Raw genomic sequence first — 18,894 nt, forward strand, 5'->3', positions numbered from 1 at the left:
TTGAAGACAACTCTAGTCTTTCCCATTCTATTGTTTTCCTCTATTTCTTTGCATTGATCACTGAGGAAGCTTTCTTATCTCTCTTTGCTATTCTTTGGAACTCTGCATTCAGATGGGTATATCTTTCCTTTTCTCCTTTGCCTTTAGCTTCTCTTCTTTTCTCAGCTATTTGTAAGGCCTCTTCGGACAACCATTTTGCCTTTTTGCATTTCTTTTTCTTGGGGATGGTCTTGATCCCTGCCTTCTATACAGTGTCATGAACCTCTGTCCATAGTCCTTCAGGCAATCTGTCTATCAGGTCTAATCCCTTGAACCTATTTGTCACTTCCACTGTATAATCATAAGGGATTTGATTTAGGTCATATCAGGATGGTCTAGAGATTTTTGCTGCTTTCTTCAATTTAAGTCTGAATTTGGCAATAAGGAGTTCATGATCTGAGCCACAGCTCCCAGTCTTGCTTTTGCTGACTGTATAGAGCTTCTCCATCTTTGGCTGCAAAGAATATAATCAATCTGATTTTGGTATTGACCATCTGGTGATGTCCATGTGTAGAGTCTTCTCTTGTGTTGTTGGAAGAGGGTGTTTGCTATGACCAGTGCATTCTCTTGGCAAAACTCTATGAGCCTTTGCCCTGCTTCATTCTGTACTCCAAGGCCAAACTTACTCCACAGGTCTCTTGACTTCCTGCTTTTACATCCCAGTCCCCTATAATGAAAAGGACATCTTTTTTGGATGTTAGTTCTAAAAGGTCTTGTAGGTCTTCATAGAACCGTTCGACTTCAGCTTCTCCAGCATTACTGGTCAGGGCATAGACTTGGATTACTGTGATATTGAATGGTTGGCCTTGGAAATGAACAGAGATCATTCTGTCATTTTTGAGATTGCAACCAAGTACTGCATTTCAGCCTCTTTGTTGACTATGATGGCTACTCCATTTCTTCTAAGGGATTCTTTCCCGCAGTAGTAGATATATTGGTCATCTGACTTAAATTCACCCATTCCAGTCCATTTTAGTTCACAAATTCCTCAAATGTTGATGTTCACTCTTGCCATCTCCTGTTTGAGCACTTCCAATTTGCCTTGATTCATGGACCTACCATTCCATGTTCCCATGCAATATTGTTCTTTACAGTTTTTTGCTCTACTGAGAGCTCTATCTACAAGACCCTGATGCTGGGAAAGATTGAGGGCAAGGCAGAAGGCGAAGGTGGTGACAGAGGATGAGATGGTTAGGTAGCCTTGCGAACTCAGTGGAAATGAGTCTGAGCAAACTTGGGGAGACAGTGGAGGACAGGGAAGCCTGGCACGCTGCAGTCAAGGGGCCACAAAGAGTCAGACACCACACAGCGACTGAACAGCAGCTAGTAAAGGCAGGGACACAGCTGTCACATAAAACGCAGGAGAATTACCATGTACGTGCTGCCAGGTAGATCTGAGAAAAGGAAATGATGGCAAAATTTAAGGTGACTAAAATCGTGACAAGTGGATCTTTCAGAATTGATTTCCAGTTTCCTACTTTTGTGAAAACAAAGCTAAATGTGAGAAAATAGGCTTCTATTAATGATTGGATTACATACTAATATTGACATGGACAACATCCCACAAGTAAAATAGTCTAACTGGTCTTCCAGATAATAGCCCCGAGATACTTAAAGCCGGTGACTCATTTGGGAAGTAATCATTCATTTTAACAGATGTTGACTTGGTGTCCTCTCTCTCTGCCAGGCTGTGCATCAGCACTGGCAAACCCCGGTCGCCAGGAGAGGCCTGTGTGAGCCGGAGGGGAGCGTGGAGGGGGGCTGAGTGCTGAGCGGCGAGGTGAGGGTGGGCTGAGAGCAGGGGACCATAGCCAGACCGAGTGGGCCAGACTGAAGCACAGAAAGCTCATGAGACACTTTGTGAGGAGGGCGAGACCAGGAAGGAATGAGCGTTCAGAGGAGAAGGGCTGCAAACCTGTGTGCAGGAGTGCACGCGCAGCAGGTGGTGTGCTCATGGAAGACACAGCAGAGAGGAGCGAGCACGAGGTGGGACGGGGGTTCTGGGAGCAGCCGTCTCCAGAGGGCCGAGCCGCGGGGACCCTGCCTGTGGGCGGCGAGCGGTGGCCGGGCCGGGTGAGAAGGGTCCGTCTGCCTTTTAACAAGTGTAGGCGGAACGCGTGGTGTGTGTTGGCAGCGGCGGGATGGAGACCAGCGTCCTTGTCTCCATGGCATTTTGTTGCACTGGGGAGTGAAGAAGGCGGACATACCCCGGGCAGACCAGCAAAACATGTGGTGTTTTGGGAAGGGGACGCAGGGTCGCGGGAAGGGGGTGTGGAGGAGGGCGGCGGGGGGAGGGCAGACTCGGGTCTGGGGGCCCGACCCATGATGCACTGTGAGCTGGCTGCACAGCTGTCAGAGACGCTGCTGTTGCAGAATCGGGGGAGGTGCGGCCTTGGGGGAGACCTGTTCTCCCCTCGCTCCCCTTTGCGGCCACCCGGGCTCGCCCAGCCCTGACCGCCCCTTCAGAGCCCGCGTCGTCGCAGGCGTCCGTCACCGCCTCCTTCCATGGCATGTGACGGACGCACTTCCTGCCTGGGCCCTCCAGGGGGAGCTGTGCTGTAGAGTGGTGGCGCCGCCACCGTTAGGGCCTGTTGAATAAAGGAGTGAAAAAAAAAAATTCCACAAGCCACATCTTCAAAAGTCTTGCAGTTGGACTGTTCTGTGGTCACTTTTAAGTTTCCATACCTCACTGTGTGTACCTGATCTCGTAAATGGCCCTTTTCAAAGCATGTGAACTATGTCTTTGCATCAACAGAACATGTGATACTCTGATACTAGAGAACAGAGTTGTTCTCTAATTTAAATAATGTGTCTCCACGTTTGTTTTTTTTTTTTACAGGACCAATGCCAAAGGCGCTCCCCTAAATATAAATAAGGTCTCGAACAGCCTGATTAACTTCGGAAGGAAGCTGATTTCTCCCGCAGCAGCCCCAGGCAGTGCCGGCGGCCCCGTGGCAGCGGGCGGTGCCGGCGCCCCCTCCCCGGCGGCAGCTCCCACCAGGACCTTGGCGGAGGCCCCCAGGCACGCTCTGCAGCAGCAGCAGCAGAGGCTGATGAAATCGGAAAGTATGCCCGTGCAGCTGAACAAAGGTAAGGGAGGATACTAGAACCTGGGCCTTCTCACCAGACTTCGAGGAACCACCATCCTAGGAGGAGGAACTAATGCAAAACTCACCTGTAAAACATGTTAGATTGTTTGTAAATGGGAATTTCAGATACTATACTCTTCTTAAGAACTTTTTATGAGCTAATTTGTTAAAGTACTTTCTTAACATTTCTGCCTCAGTGTGCTTGCATTTGAGTCGTGGTCACGCCCACAGAGCGTGGTGTGAACAGCAGAGAACTTGTCACAGCAGAGAGCTTGAGGCCTGTAGACCGAGGTCTCTGCCGACTGTGCAGTGATGCCTCTGGCTAGGAGAGCGTTGGCAAGGGCCGGGCGTGGGACCCTTGGGCTCTGCTGGTCCCAGCTTTCACCCCTGAGGTTGGTTCAGAGGAGGCAGGTCACCAGGCTTGCATCCCTCTCCCAGCTGCTGTACCATCGAGGAGCACGAAGCAGAGCCCCGAACAGGGGAAGGGGCAGACAGGATGTCTCGGGCAGCCAGGGCCCGTGTCTGCGTTGGTGCGCTGGGAGAGGCGGAGAGCGTGAGACGGACTCTCGGTGTGCGCGGCTCCGGGGCTGTGCCGGCGGTCTCCTGCCGCCGGGGCTCTGGGAGGCGCCCTCCACTTCGGTGGCTTCCCAGCACCTCACCCCGCTCGTTGTATTCGTAAGAGAGCCTTTTGGGTTCCTACCGAGAACCTTTTTCTTATATTTTCCACTTACCTCCAAAGAAGTGTGAATCAAGTAACCCGACTCATAGCCAGTTAGAAACGGCTACATTTATTTTTAGCTGTGAGGCTCTGCTGTCTGTATTCCGGAAGCACGAGATACTAACATGATGGCAGAAAATCTACAGAAATCAGTCCTGAGGCCTCACAAAGCCTGGAGTCTGTGGCCATTTAGTGTCAGAGCAGATATCCTCTTGACCCCTGCCTCATCCACGTTGTAAAGGAATCCCTTGGATTATAGCCAAGTTCAGTACCCAACACTCAGTGTTGACAGTAACAATAATATATTGAATCGTTAAATATTAAATATTAACCCATGTTCCATATACTTTAAGACGATTGCATCCAGCGTTATCAAAATTTTAATTACTGGTATTTAAACTGGTAAACTTAAGTTAAATGGACTTTATATGCCAGTGACAGAAAACAAACTGTGTGTGTTCAATAAGTGTGCTTCTGTTAGTTACACTTATCTGTCGTTGCCTATATGAAGTATTAGACTTTATATGATTGCTGTTTAAATTTCTATTAGAATATTCCATTTACCTTACATAACATCTTTTAATATTATTACACTCTTCTCTTTTTAATGTAGAGCTATCACACATGATTTAAAGAAAAGGAGACTTCAAATCCTTAACATATTGTAAATGTATTTTAATGCCAGGAGACATGCCCACTTCCAGGATGGAAATGAATGTTATTTTATATATTTCTTAATTGTACTGTTTTATTGTTCTAAACAAATATGATTTCAATATTGCTTTGATAACAAGCCATAGTTAGTAGTAATTCTAACTGATGGCAGGCAAATGAGTCAGAGAATCTCTTAATGCCGTAGCTTAAATTTTCTGAGGAACCAAGCCAAATGACTATAGAAATATAAAGTTGTGTCTCTAAGGAAATGTCAAGTATTAATATCACAGTGAGTGAGAAAGGAAGTACATGAGGACTGAACAGTTGATGAAAACTAAGTCCCCAGTTATAGGGAAGCAACAGAGCACTTAAGCAGAGCATTTGGAACAGGAGCATCGCTGGGGCATTCCGTAACCCATCCCTGTGCGAAACGGAAGTGATCTTGTTTGGCAGCTCTTCTTTTCATTTTTGGTTTATTCTTCTCATGTCAACCTACAGAAGGCTTCTCTAGCTTCATATTAAAGATGGCTTGGTCTGTCAGGGCCCCTCCCTGAATAAAGGTTTTAATAAAATAGACCAAAAGGTGAAGAGAGCAGTTTGTACCAGTAGAAGTGCGGGTAGGTTGATCATTCATTTGCTCTCCAGTGAACCATAGGCAGAATCCTGAAACTTCTGACCCTTTTCCTCACCTGGAAAATAAGGGGTTTGAATTGACCCCTGGGGAGCATGCCAGCTCTAAAAACCTATGGTTCCTTAGATGAAAGGTGTGTTTGTTAACTCTCCTCCAGCGGCGGTTCTTTCTGCGGGCATTTCCCGCAAGTGTCCTGCCATGCCCTGATGCTGACCTGAACCCGCAGGTGTGTCCCCTGGCCCCGGAGCGGGTGAGCACAGTGCCGACTCCTTCCCAAGCCTCGCGCTGGGATAGGCTTCTGACCGTCTCGGGACAGCCCTGTGCTTCGTGCCTTTTTAGTGCACTCTGTAGGAAAACTTGAACGTTGTTTCGAAAAGTGGTTGTTTATGCAGTCAAAACCCTTATGGCTTTCATGGGTTAGCTAACTCTCGATTATCCCTGCTCATATAGAGGAAGAGTTCTGTGAGAAAGCCAGCATCCAAATGTCTGTTACTTGAAGTGCATTCTGCCGTGGGTATCTGTGTTGGGGGTGGGGTCCTGAAGGAAGGAGGGAGCACAGATGGTCCTCCAGCATTTTCCAGGTGACATCAATATTAAAATTAGCTTCAGTCTCTAAATATACATTAATAGGTGATCCAGAAGCTGCAGAGTAAAATGAGTAGCAAGCGTAAACTTGAAAATCTTCAAATGTATAGAAAATGAGGCACACTGCTTATCAGTGAATAGAGAGTTAACTGTATCAGGAAAATTCAGGACCTGGGAAGTCCCACTAAAAAAGTTGTTTATCAGTTATTTGGAGTATGTACCTATTTATAGATTTTATTTCAGCTATGGGAGAATATAAATGCATGTAAAATGCATGTACTGTTAATTGATAGGAATGGTCTAATTACAACCCAGTAATTTCCAGATGAGCTGTCTGTGCTGTAAATCATCATTGTAGCCAGTGGTCAAGGCACTGAAGGTTGTTACATAATTCAAAAATTGATTTTTTTTTTTTTTTGCTATTGTGTAGGAGCTACAGGGAAAGCAGATCTGTTAATTATGTGTTATCATACATAGGAAATGTGGTGCCTTTTACGAAGGCTTGTTTTTCAGCTTGTTAATCTCAAAATAGCATAAGGCTTCAGATGCTAACCTGTCCAGGAAGGCATTCGGCTGACAGTGGCTCTACTCCGTGGTGAGCTCTGCCACCCAGGAAGGAGATCAAAGACCCCAAAACCTTGCTTCTCAGTGGTCCTGCACCTCAAGTGCTTCTCAGCTTTTCCTTTTCCTTTCCTGTATTTTGAGAATGCACTCCCTTACCCTCCTTTTCCTTTGTATGTTTTCTGAGTTTGAGCACTTCTTTATTTTAAGCATTTACTACAGGTCCAATTTGTAATGAAATCTTGCCTATAGTAAGTATATCAAGTTTAAAGGGTATGCCGTTCACAGATTTATTTTTACATGTTGACATTTATAAGTGCATGTGGTAACTTATGAAATCTTTTCAGTACTTAATATGAAATTAGAACTTGTTTAGGTCTTTATCTTATCACTGAAGAAATTCGTTTCAAGTTTCGTTAAAAATAAATTTTGTCTGTTACAGGAGGAAATTGATTTTAAAGGAACATCTCTACTTCTTAATTAAATACGTACATACTTTTGGATAAATAATTTTTAAATAAGAAAATATAAAATCATGCTGTTATTTGTAGGAAAATGAAATCTGCTCAGCACATTGATGGCTAGTTTCCTGTACTTTAGACCTGTAGAAACTTTTTTTTTTCTCAAGAAAAACAGGCACAAACACTTTTAAGAAACACTTTAAAAATGAGTTCCTTTAAGAAATACTTTATATTAATTTTTCTAAGATTGTGTTATAGTTTGATTCACTAAACTTTTAGTAACTAGGTTGATAGGTAAAAAAGTATTATAGCATAAATATGAACGAAAAGTTAATTTATTTCCTCTTTATGAAATCTCATTATTTTTTCTTATGAAATCCAGGCGATGTAGTTACAGGAAGCGATGCTCAGGTTTCTGTTCCTGTCCAGACCCTAACTGACCTCCCAGGTACAGTTACCACGGCAACGCAGCATCTCTTTGCCTGCAGTCTCATTGCCTCCTCCCAAACTCCATTTTCCTTTTTGCCGCCCTCCATTCGTGCCGTCTGTCAGCTCACTGCACTGCTCAGCCACTGAGTGGCACTGTTGTTTAGGACAGAAAGTCCCCTCTCGTGTCATACCTTGCTAGCACCAAATCTGACTACAGTCTGTTTTTTATTATTTTTTTAATTGAGTTTGTACCAGTCTCTTTCCTTGCAGTAGATGGCACTCTAGATTTTGTGGTTCTTTTAACACCATATTTTAATTGACAGTTCATGCTGAGGTGTTTTTCAGTTGCAAAGGTGCTCTGTGATAGGATTTGACAGATTAGTTCTGAGGTTAGACATCTTAGATGCTGTGTATCTGCTTATTATTGTATGTATTAGCCAGAAGTACTTATTATATTTTACAGAGAAGAATTACAACTTGATTTCAAAATTTGTTTCTAAGTACAGGCTTTGTATTATGAGTCATTTTAACAGAATTGGACTTCCCTGATGGCTCAGATGGCAAAGCATCTGCCTACAGTGTGGGAGACCTGGGTTCGATCCCTGGGTTGGGAAGATCCTCTGGAGAAGGAAATGGCAACCCACTCCAGTACCCTTGCCTAGAAAATCCCATGGACGGAGGGGAGTGGTAGACTACAGTCCATGGGGTCGCAAAGAATTGGACACGACTTAGCGACTTTCACTTCACTTCACTTTTAACAGAATTAGAGTTCAGCGTGACAAATCTCTATGTAGAGTAATTGGCAATGATCTAAAATAAAAAGACTATTTAAATATCATAACCATGTGTCCAAAATCTAGAAAAAGTTTATTTAAGAAATACAAAACAATAGTAATCCATATTCAGCACCTCCTATGGAATTTAGAAACATAAATATTTAAAGTTGCTGCATTTATCTTTTATTACATAATCTTTTAAAATATCCTGTAGAGAGAAATTCTGTATTAAATGGAAGGCTAGACTAACTTTAAGAATCCTCCATTCAAATTCAGACTAAAAAGAGGACAGTATTAATAGAAATTCATATAATGTCTTCCTTAAAAATATCCGCACAGTCATGCTGCTAGCGTTAAACTGCTGTTCTAATAATGACATGTCTCCATAATATCTGTACTTTTTAATAGCATAACAGAAAATAATATGTCATGGTTAGGACATGAGTGGTGTGTTGACTTAATGTGTTAAACAAACATACCATGGGACAGAGGGGTGTGATCTTGCTTCTGTATATAGTTCTGCGTTTCCCTGGTAGGGTTTCTGGCTGTGTTCTGGTAATTGAACCCGCTGACCTTTAGGGCTTTTCGAGCTCTGAGAGTCTGTGAAAGCTGCTGTTTACTCTGTTCAGTGACCTAAATACTAATGCAGTGCTGTGGCGTAGCCAGTGCAAGAGGCAGATCAGTGATTCTTCTTTCCCTTTGTCAGTTATTGCACTTACGTGGATGTTGATGTGATTTTCTGACCTGGTGAGAATTCACAGGACTTAAATTTGTTAACTTAAAAGCTTTTTTTTTTTTTTTTTGGCTGCACCACACAACTTGTAGGATCTTAGTTTCTTGACCAGGGATTGAACCTGGGCCCACGGCAGTGACAAGCATGAAGTCCTAACCACCAGACTGCCAGGGAGTTCGCCCCAGGCAACTGTCTAACAGGAGTTCTGTTATCGCAGGGTGAGTTTGCTGCAGAGTGTATCTCTGGCTGCGAAAGCCTGATGGGTTTATACCTGTGTGGAAAGAGAAAGCTAAAGGCTGCTTCCTGTTCTGACTTCTGCTTCTACACTCCTGCTCAGTCCATGTTTTCCAGTAGACACGTGAACAGCATCCCTTTTTAAACAGACTCTTAAAGAAGGCGATGGCAGCATTTTGTTCAGATGACTTGCATTAGAGAAGTAGAATCGTCTCACTCACTCACTCAGCGAGTACTTGTTGAATGCCTGCAGCGTGCCAGGCTCTGTTTTCATTGGTCCCTTGACCTTCCCTCCCGCTTCGCCAAGCTGCATGGACATCACGGGTACTTCAGATGACTCGGGCAAGTCCACGTGGTCAAGAACCAGCTCTTTTTCTGAGCCCCTGTTCCCAGCAGGACTGTATCAGTCTCACAGGGAAGAGTCCAGCGGCTTGATGAGAAACGAGGCAAGGTGAACAGCTTTCACCTGCAGTGGGCAGTGGGGCAAGCCCTGCCCCAGTTTGGAGAGGTCACTGTGGGTTTGCCTCAACCCAGCACACTTCCTGCAGAGTGTCAGAGAGCAAGGGGAGGTAGACAGGACCCAAAATAGTTAGTGGTGGCAACAGAAAGCTTTCTAGCAATCTCTGCTGGGGAGATTCTTGAGGCTCAGTAATCCCAGAAGCTGGAGAAGCTCATCAGAGGTTCCAGACCCACAAGAATAGACACACTTTTCAGGGAGATAAAATATCATGTGGACTTTACCCGGTGTCTTTTTTCAGAGCGGTAGAGCATTTTTCAAGCAGAAATTGAGCAAATATCAATATGTGCAATAATTCTTTAATTGTAGGTAGTCTTTTCTTATCATGAGGTCTTATATCTGTATCGTTGCCTTTTAACACACAATAATTATATGGGTTTTAATTTTTTGAAGAAAATTACAAATATAAAGTGATATCTCACAATCCAGGCCATTAAATAATTTTTGGAAAATTGTTGGAAAGATCCATTTTATTTTCCTCAGTGTAGGTTGCAATCATAAAAGATATGCCACAGGAGAGTTTATTCTTTTGTCGACTTAACTCAAAGAGTTTTCTTCAAAATTATCTTAAGAAATAGCACATGTGCCCCCAGGAGCTTTTTTTGAGAGATACTTAGGAATTATTAATTCATAAACTTAAAATTCAGAAAACTAAGATCATGGCATCTGGTCCCATCACTTCATGGGAAATATATGGGGAAACAGTGTCAGACTTTATTTTTTTGGGCTCCAAAATCACTGCAGATGGTGACTGCAGCCATGAAATTAAAAGATGCTTAGTCCCCGGAAGGAAAGTTATGACCAACCTAGACAGCATATTAAAAAGCAGAGACATTACTTTGCCAACAAAGGTCCGTCTAGTCAAGGCTATGGTTTTTCCAGTGGTCATGTATGGATGTGAGAGTTGGACTGTGAAGAAGGCTGAGTGCCGAAGAATTGATGCTTTTGAACTGTGGTGTTGGAGAAGACTCTTGAGAGACCCTTGGACTGCAAGGAGATCCAACCAGTCCATTCTGAAGGAGATCAGCCCTAGGATTTCTTTGGAAGGAATGATGCTAAAGCTGAAACTCCAGTACTTTGGCCACCTCATGTGAAGAGTTGACTCATTGGAAAAGACTCTGATGGTGGGAGGGATTGGGGGCAGGAGGAGAAGGGAACGACAGAGGATGAGATGGCTGGATGGCATCACTGACTTGATGGACGTGAGTATAAGTGAACTCAGGGAGATGGTGATGGACAGGGAGGCCAGGCATGCTGTGATTCATGGGGTCGCAAACAGTCAGATGCGACTGAGCGACTGATCTGATCTGATTCATGTTACAGATATGAGTAAATATACATAAATGTATATGCATGTTTATCATTATGCATATTATCAGGTTTTTCCTTTTCCATTGTTGTTTATCACAGCATATTGAATATAGTTCCCTGTGCTGTACCATAGGGCCTTGTTTATCCATCCTATAGATAATAGTTTGCATCTGCTCATCCAAACTCACAATCTATCCCTCCCCTGCACCCAACGCTGGCAACCACAAGCTTGTTCTCTGTATCTGTGTTGTAGATAACTTCATTTGTGTCATATTTGAGATGCCACATGTAAGCAATGTCATATGATGTTTGTCTTTTTATTTCTGACTTCGTTTGCTTGTACTTCCCTGGTGGCTCAGATGGTAAAAGCATCTGCCTACAATGCAGGAGACCCGGGTTGGATCCCTGGTTTGGGAAGATCCCCTGGAGAAGGAAATGGCAGCCCACTCCAGTATTGTTGCCTGGAAAATCCCATGGACAGAGGAGCCTGGCAGGCTGCAGTCCGTTGGGTCGCACAGAGTCGGACACGACGGAGCGGCTTCACTGTCACTTCACTTAGTTTGCTTAGTTTGATAATCTGTAGGTCCATCCGTGTTGCCGCAAATGGCATCATTTCGTTACTTTTATGGCAGATGTCACCATCTTAGTTTTTTGAATGCTGAGTTTTAAGCCAGCTTTTTCACTCTTCTCTTGCACCTACATCAAAAGGCTCTTCAGTTCCTCTTTGCTTTCTGCCATAAGGGTGGTGTCATCTGCATATCTGAGGTTATTGATATTTCTCCTGGCAATCTTGATTCTAGCTTGTGCTTCTTCCAGCCCAGCGTTTCTCATGATGTACTCTGCATATAACTTAAATAAGCAGGCTGACAATATACAGCCTTGACGTACTCCTTTCCCAATCTGGAACCAGTCTGTGGTTCCATGTCCAGTTTTAACTGTTGCTTCCTGACCTGCATACAGATATCTCAGGATACAGGTAAGGTGGTCTGGTGTTCCCATCTCTTGAAGAATTTTCCACAGTTTATTGTGATCTACACAGTCAAAGGCTTTGGCATAGTCAATAAAGCAGAAGTAGATGTTTTTCTGGAACTCTCTTGCTTTTTTTATGGTCCAACAGATGTTGGCAATTTGAACTATGGTTTCCTCTGGCTTTTCTAAATCCAGCTTGAACATCCAGAAGTTCACGGTTCACATACTGTTGAAGCCTGGCTTGGAGAATTTTGAGCATGACTTGGTTAGCGTGTGAGATGAGTACAGTTGTGTGGTAGTTTGAGCATTCTTTGGCATTGCCTTTCTTTGGGATTGGAATGAAAACTGACCTTTTCCAGTCCTGTGGCCACTGCTGAGTTTTCCATATTTGCTGACATATTGAGTGCAACATTTTCACAGCATCGTCTTTTAGGATGTGAAATAGCTCAGCTGGAATTCCATCACCTCTACTAGCTTTGTTCGTAGTGATGCTTCCTAAGGCCCCTTTGACTTTGCACTCCAGGATGTCTGGCTCTAGGTGAGTGACCACTCCATCGTGGCTATCTGGGGCATTCCATTGTATGTATGTATCACATCTTCCTTATCCCTTCATCCGTGGATGGACATTTTAGGTTGTTTCCATGTCTTGGCTATTGTAAATAGTGCTGCTGTGAACATAGGGGTTTGTTTGTTTAATAAAACAAGGTTGAAAAGGATAAAAATTCTCTCTTCCCACTTAACCACTGTTAATGTAAAACTAAAGTGCACGTAACATTAGACAGTCCCAGTTAACTAAAGGGAAAAAAGAAACAGCTTCTTTTTCTCCTCGCACTTCCTTTTGCCAGCCCATTTCACTACAGGTACCCATTGTTAAGTTTCTTATAACTCCTTCTAGGAGAAAGAAAAAATATTTTAAACTAAGGGGTAACACATACCTCACGTTAATATGCTAACAGTTCATGTCTGGAGATGACTTCACTGTGGACCCTCATGATGAAAGCAGAACCTGTGCCGTGCAGGTGACAAGCAGTAAGTGGCTGGGACAGAGAAGAGGAAGGCCAGAGCCGCTCAGGCAGGACGTAGCGCAACAGGACGGAGAGCCTGCTCCTGCCCGCAGGAAGGACTGCAGAGCCTAGAGGCTATCCTGGAAGATGGCCATGCATCAGTCCCTCTGGGTGCTGTTGAAAAACGAGAGTCCTGAAGCAGAACAAGCAGTTCCACTGCCTTCTAAGTAATCGCTTTAAGAAGAGAGAGGAATACAGAATATGTAAAACAAAGTAAGGAGACTCATCAATTAACCAGAACATGCCTCTTTTTTGGGAAGACTTACTCCAAAGACAATGAATGAATGAGTTGTTGGATAGAGAACAAGGTCAGAGTTAGCCCTTTGCCACCAGAAGACCTCATTCCACGTTTCTTTCATTTGAAGTCTCATTTGCTACAGCCCTTTCTAGGGGAGCAGGGTGATGAATCTGTGCTCAGCATGGGCTCTGGAGTCAGGCCTGGGTTGGAATCCGGCCTTAGTCACTGCCTTGCTGGATGCCCCACGGAGGCTGCTTGACCTCTCATCTATAAAGAGAGAGAGAAGGGACAGCTGCTCTGGCGGGGGGGGGGTGGGGGGCAGTACCCCCCACGCCTGTCCGTCGTGAGGACTGGAGGGGGCCTCCTCTCATCTGTAGAGAGAGAGAAGGGACAGCTGGGTCGGGGGCGGTACCCCACACCTGTCCCGTTGTAAGGACTGGAGGGTGCTGCCTCTGATCGGTAGAGAGAGAAGGGACAGCTGCTTCAGCGGTGGTGGGCGGCACCCCATGCCAGTCCATCGTGAGGACTGGAGGGGGCCGCCTCTCATCTGTAGAGAGAGAAAAGGGACAGCTGCTTCAGGGGTGGGGGGCGGCACCCCACGCCTGTCTGTCGTCAGGACTGGAGGGGGCCGCCTGCTCGGGCAGTTATGGTGGTGGGGTCACTGTGTGCCATCCTCAAGTGCCTCTCAGGCTGTCAGAGTGAGCCGTATGAAGGAAACAACTCAACGCCTCTGTCTTGTCTTAATAATATGTCCTGACGATCTGAACCCCACGTTTGCACTTTGGCACGCCAGCCCTGGCTGGGACCGCGCCCGGCGTCTCTGGCGCTGCAGGTCCTTTGCCCTCCTGCGGCACCAACGTGGTTTTTGAGGAGCAGACCAGAGCCCTCTTCCGTCTGTCGCTCAGGTCTGTGCGGTCGTACTGTGTCACCAGGCGGGGACCAGTTGCGTCCTGTGTGCTCCAGGGTCACCGTGGGACGTCCAGGCGACCCCCTTTCTGTGACCATAGCGCTGGGCTTCCTGGAGGCCTGGCCCTTCCCTATCCTCTGAGCCGGGCTTCCCACCCGCGACCCCTAGAATTCCCAGCCTCCTGAATGTGTTGCCTTGGGTGTCCTGTGTCCAAATCCCCAGCTGGTCTCAGGTTCATGGGGTTCTGCCCGGCCATTTAGGAATACCGCTCATGTTCTTGTTTCCTGTTGAGTTTAGTGAGAGAAAGCTCACGAGAATATCGCGCATGGGGCCTCGTAGGAGCTTCACGTGCGTCCCTCCCTCCCTCCTCCCCTCTCCCCAGCCACCCTGTAGTCGGGGTCCGCACTAATGCTGGAGCAGCCCCTTCAGTGAGCTCGGCTCTTGACAGATAAGCTCCATGACACATAGCCCGTGGGACCCAGAACATTTATTGAATGTTTCAGAGCGGCCTGTGCTCAGAGCCCGTTAGCCCAGGTCTGTGGGCGCCCCCCGAGCAGGTGGCCATGGTGGCCATGGGCCCGTTCAGGAGAGTGGGTCTGAGGCTGGGGGGCAGCCCATGCCCACCTGTGCTGGGTCGGGGGTGCCCGGTGTGCTGCGGATGGTCTGCGTGTGCTGAGTCCGTCGCAGACGCTCAGACCACGCTGAGCCCTTCCCACGTGTCCGCCGTGGGCACCCAGCACATGTGAAGGGCTCACTTCCCCAAGGAGGAGACTGTGGCCTATGGAGGGTCAGGGACTTGAGGGGCCCCATGGCTAGACAGCAGCCAAGTCAGACTGGACCCCAGCTGTGTCCGGCTCAGCAGGTGTGGATCTGAGGGATTCTACTTGGCAAGCCACTCGTGTGTCGCCCACGACCGCCCCAGCTTTAGCTGAAGCCCTGAGATCTCTCACGGGCCCAGCGCAGGAGGCGCCTCGTCCAGCCTAGCTCCGGTCATCCTGAGCCCATGTCCCTGCAGTCCCACAGGGCTGCTGACCGGAGCGGCCAGGCCCCTGCCTGAGGACACGCTCTGCTGGGCCCAGCTGCCCTGTCCTCACCCCACCTTCCCTCCGTCCCTCCTTGCCCCAGAGCCGGATGACCGGGAGGACAGAGCCCACACTGAGGGTGCCAGCAGCTTCTGAAAGGAATGTGTGTGCTCCCGTCCCCTGGGCCTGCGCCCCTCCTCCCCAGCACGCGGGTGGCAGGGAGCCCCGAGGGGTCCATCAGGCTTTGTCTCATCGAGGTGTGCCCAGTAGTCTGCCTCCAAAATACTGTGTTTCCTGCAGAAAACTGACCTTCCCTGAATCACCACCCCCAACTCTAAAGATGTAGCTCCCAGTCTGATGGCCTGAGACAGGATCAGGTGGTCCCTCCTCAGTGCTTTCGTTGGCGGGGGTTGTAGGTTAGTCGGTGTGTGTGCGAGGCCTCATGTCTCCTGAGCTGGTGTTTCAGGAGCTCCTGTGGGTCCGTCCTCGGGGCCGGCAGACTTTCTAGACACATTTCCTACCGTCAGCCCGCACAGGGCTTGTTCCCCGATGTTTGAAGGAAAGACTGCGCATGCCTGCTGTGGCTTGAGACTATTTAGTATATTCAAGAGTGACTTACCGTATAATTATGAAAAGCCGTTCTGGGTCAGGACTTCAGAGCTTTGTAGGATGCTTTTGGGGGTGTGCCCTAAGGAGCGCACTGAATCCACGAGGAGTCAAAGCAGCAGCCTTGAGCTGCGGGAGGGGGTGAACTCCCTGCCGTTGCTGCTGGGACCCCTGAGGCCAGGACAGCGCTCAGAGGCCGTCGTGAGAGGGGACCAGCCCGGGCCTCTGTCAGCCCAAACCAGCCCCGGGTGCAGCTGTTCCCGGGGAAGGGGCATGCCGTTGGCAGAGCAGTTCTTTTCAGCTGGGGCTGTCTGCAGAGAGGAAGCCACAGGGGCCGTCGGCATCTGAGAGAAAACGTGCCTCAGTCCCGCTGGAGTCCTGCCCAGCTCTGCGTGGTGAACAGTGTGCCTCCAGGCGTGAGCGTCAGGCCCCGGCGCCCAAGGAACGGACAGCGAGCCTCGGGCCCTGGAGCCCGCGCACGTGGTGAGGGAGCCTCAGGCCCCGGCGCCCGCGCACGTGGAGCGCGCCTCAGGCCCCGGCGCCCACACAGACGAGCGTTGGTCCTGTCAGTTAGAACGCCGTGCAGCTTACGGGCTGCAGGCCTGTTGACGCGGACTCCTCAGCCGGGATCTGTCCGGCGAGGCCTGGCTGGAGAAACGTCTCATCCGTGCCCCGACGTTGTCCTGAGCCTGTGTGCTAGGCCTGGAAAGGGCGGAGGGGCTGAAGGCCCTTCCTTCCGTCTCACGTGCTGGTGACTCCAGCTTCTTGAGGTCTAAATGTTTCCGTTCTCACAGGGTACAGAAACGTTATCCAGTTTCTGTAACAGAGGAGAAATGTATTTTAGTACAGTTTTTATATGCGATACATGCCACATAGTACTTTATTAATACTACCACCAGTTTGGAATTTGTTCATTCTGAGATAAATTCTGAAAAGAGCTGACTTAACGTTATCTCTGAAACGATAGTTGGCCAGGCAGAATAAAAGCTACAGAAGAAACTTACGGAGAACAGAACTTCCAAATCCTCTCTGGATTGGATAACTGGATACATATTCCCACACAGTAAATGACTGATAAGCTGATTTATTAAAGCAGGTAATCAAAAGATTTCGCCTAGGTATGTCATTATCTTATTTTGTTACGATGGTTATTCTATGTAACAGTCTACATGTGAAAAAATTTGGAAATTTAGACTGCTAAGTGGATTACACCTGGGCTGTCCAGTGTGGTATCTGTTCACTACATGGGGCCTTGGAGCACTGCAACGGGTGTGCACTGGGTTTTCAAGACTTAGTTTGAAAAAACGAGTGTGAAATATCTCAGTTGTTTTATTTTGATGACATGTTGGAATGATCATAGTTTGGATGTTTGGTGAAGTAAAAAAATTACTTAAATTAGTTTTACTTGTCTTTAGTGTTTAACTGTGGATACTAGAAAATTCAAACGACACATGTGGCTTGGGCTGTTTCTGCCGAGCAGCGGCAGTGCAGTCATTGCCCTGATGGTCTTCCACGTGGAACATCAGCAGAGGTTGACTGTCACCCTGCCATGTACCACCCAACAGGAGAAGCTGTGACGGGCGCAGCCCCTGCCCTTCCTGAAATCTGGTCTGTAATGTAAGCAGGAGCACTCTAATTGAATACAAGAGACCTGACTATCCATTTGTGTTTCCAGGAAAAAGCATTTCAAAATGTGTATATATCCTAACAAGAGTAGACAGGCCTCAGCCACTCCCCAAATCAAGTGGCTCCTTAGAGTCACCCTCTCTGATACAGAAATGCAATAACGTGTTGGTTTAGTCTCTAAGTTTGGACAAACTGTATGATACTGCTAGCTGTATATGTAAGCACTATTTCCTGGGCATAGAATCGATTAAACTCTGTAAGCCTCAGTTTTCTCATAATGTCACTAGGATCAAATGATATAGAGTGTAAAGGTCCATACATGTGCATGGACTAACATTTTGTAAACATCACTCTGCTGAGGTGTATTTTAATTTTCTGATTTCTTCTTTGGGTAGCCAGACTAGGGAAGTATGCATATAGTAAAGGTTTAGGGATGGTACATGGCTATAGGACAGATAAAATCTAAAATCCGAGTTTTCTTGATTTTATTATAATTTCAACATGGAAACAGTTGATTTCTATAATAGGGATCACTTAAGACTTTTTTCCCCTTGATAATGTTTGTGTGTGTGTGCACACGCAGGCATCATGTCTTGACTTTTTGCCACCCCATGGACTGTAGCTGCCAGGCTTCTCTGTCCATGGAATTTTCCAGGCAAGAATACTGTAATGGGTTACCATTTCCTCCTCCAGGGGATCTTCCCAACCAGGGGTTTGAACGTGCTTCCGTACCATCTATCCTGCATTGGCAGACTGGTTCTTTAACACTGCGCCACCTGGGAAACCCAATAATGTTTGTAATTTCTTTTAAATGGAAAATTTTCCAAGCAGATTTGATGGAACTTTACTTTATATTATAAATGCCTGACAGATAGAGATACCCCTACCTTATTTTCAGACTAATCAAAAAAACTAAAATTTTATAAGATTTGATATATATAATTGCTTACAACTATTTTTTTTTTTTTTGGAAGATAAATTGGGAGGAGGGAGTTGTTGTAGTCCACAAAATTCTAAGTTTTTGCAGGAGTATAATAAATGTAAATGAATCTACCTGGTATTTTAACATAACTTGGAATCTGAACTATCATGCTAAATGATGAGATGCTAGAGATCATTGTTACTATTCAGTCGCTCAGTCGTGTCCGACTCTTTGCAACCCCATGGACTGCAGCACCCAGGCTTCCCTGTCCTTCACCATCTCCCAGAGTCCACCCAAACTCATGTCCAGTGATGCCATCCAACTATTTCATCCTCTGTCGTCCCCTTCTCCTCCTGCCTTCAATCTTTCCCAGCATCAGGGTCTTTTCTAATGAGTCAGCTCTTCAAATCAGGTGGCCAGAGTATTGCAGCTTCAGCTTCAGCTTCAGCATCAGTCCTTCCAGTGACTATTCAGAACTGATTTCCTTTAGGATGGACTGGTTGGAGCTCCTTGCAGTCCAAGGGATTCTCAAGAGTCTTCTCCAACACCACAGTTCAAAAGCATCAGTTCTTTGGTGTTCAGCCTTCTTTATGGTCCAACTCTCACATCTGTACATGACTATTGGAAAAGCCATAGCTTTGACTAGACGGATCTTTGTTGGCAAAGTAATGTCTCTGCTTTTTAATATGTTATGTACGTGGGTCATAACTTTTCTTCGAAGGAGCAAGAATCTTTTAATTTTGTGGCTGCAGTCACCATCTGCAGTGATGTTGGAGTCCAAGAAAATAAAGTCAGCCACTGT

At 46.5% G+C, this 18,894-nt stretch overlaps 1 protein-coding gene across 11 annotated transcripts in view; it reads left to right on the forward strand.

The window, feature by feature from the left end:
- TBC1D5 (TBC1 domain family member 5) overlaps window positions 1-18,894 on the forward strand; it is a 595,415-nt gene that overhangs the window by 516,839 nt on the left and 59,682 nt on the right. For 9 of the 11 annotated variants that reach the window (XM_086386662.1, XM_086381937.1, XM_086380405.1 and 6 more), the window contains 2 exons: window positions 2,879-3,129; window positions 7,121-7,186. In XM_086386662.1, coding sequence (XP_086242788.1) covers window positions 2,879-3,129; window positions 7,121-7,186 — 317 coding nt within the window. The remainder of the gene's footprint in view (window positions 1-2,878; window positions 3,130-7,120; window positions 7,187-18,894) is intronic. The other 2 variants (XM_086385020.1, XM_086385840.1) reach the window with 1 other exon arrangement.

This window comes from Bos grunniens, chromosome 1 (genome assembly GCF_055505025.1).
Source record: "Bos grunniens cultivar Pamir isolate PY7600 chromosome 1, Bosgru_T2T1.0, whole genome shotgun sequence".
In the NCBI taxonomy this organism is placed as follows: Eukaryota; Metazoa; Chordata; class Mammalia; order Artiodactyla; family Bovidae; genus Bos; species Bos grunniens.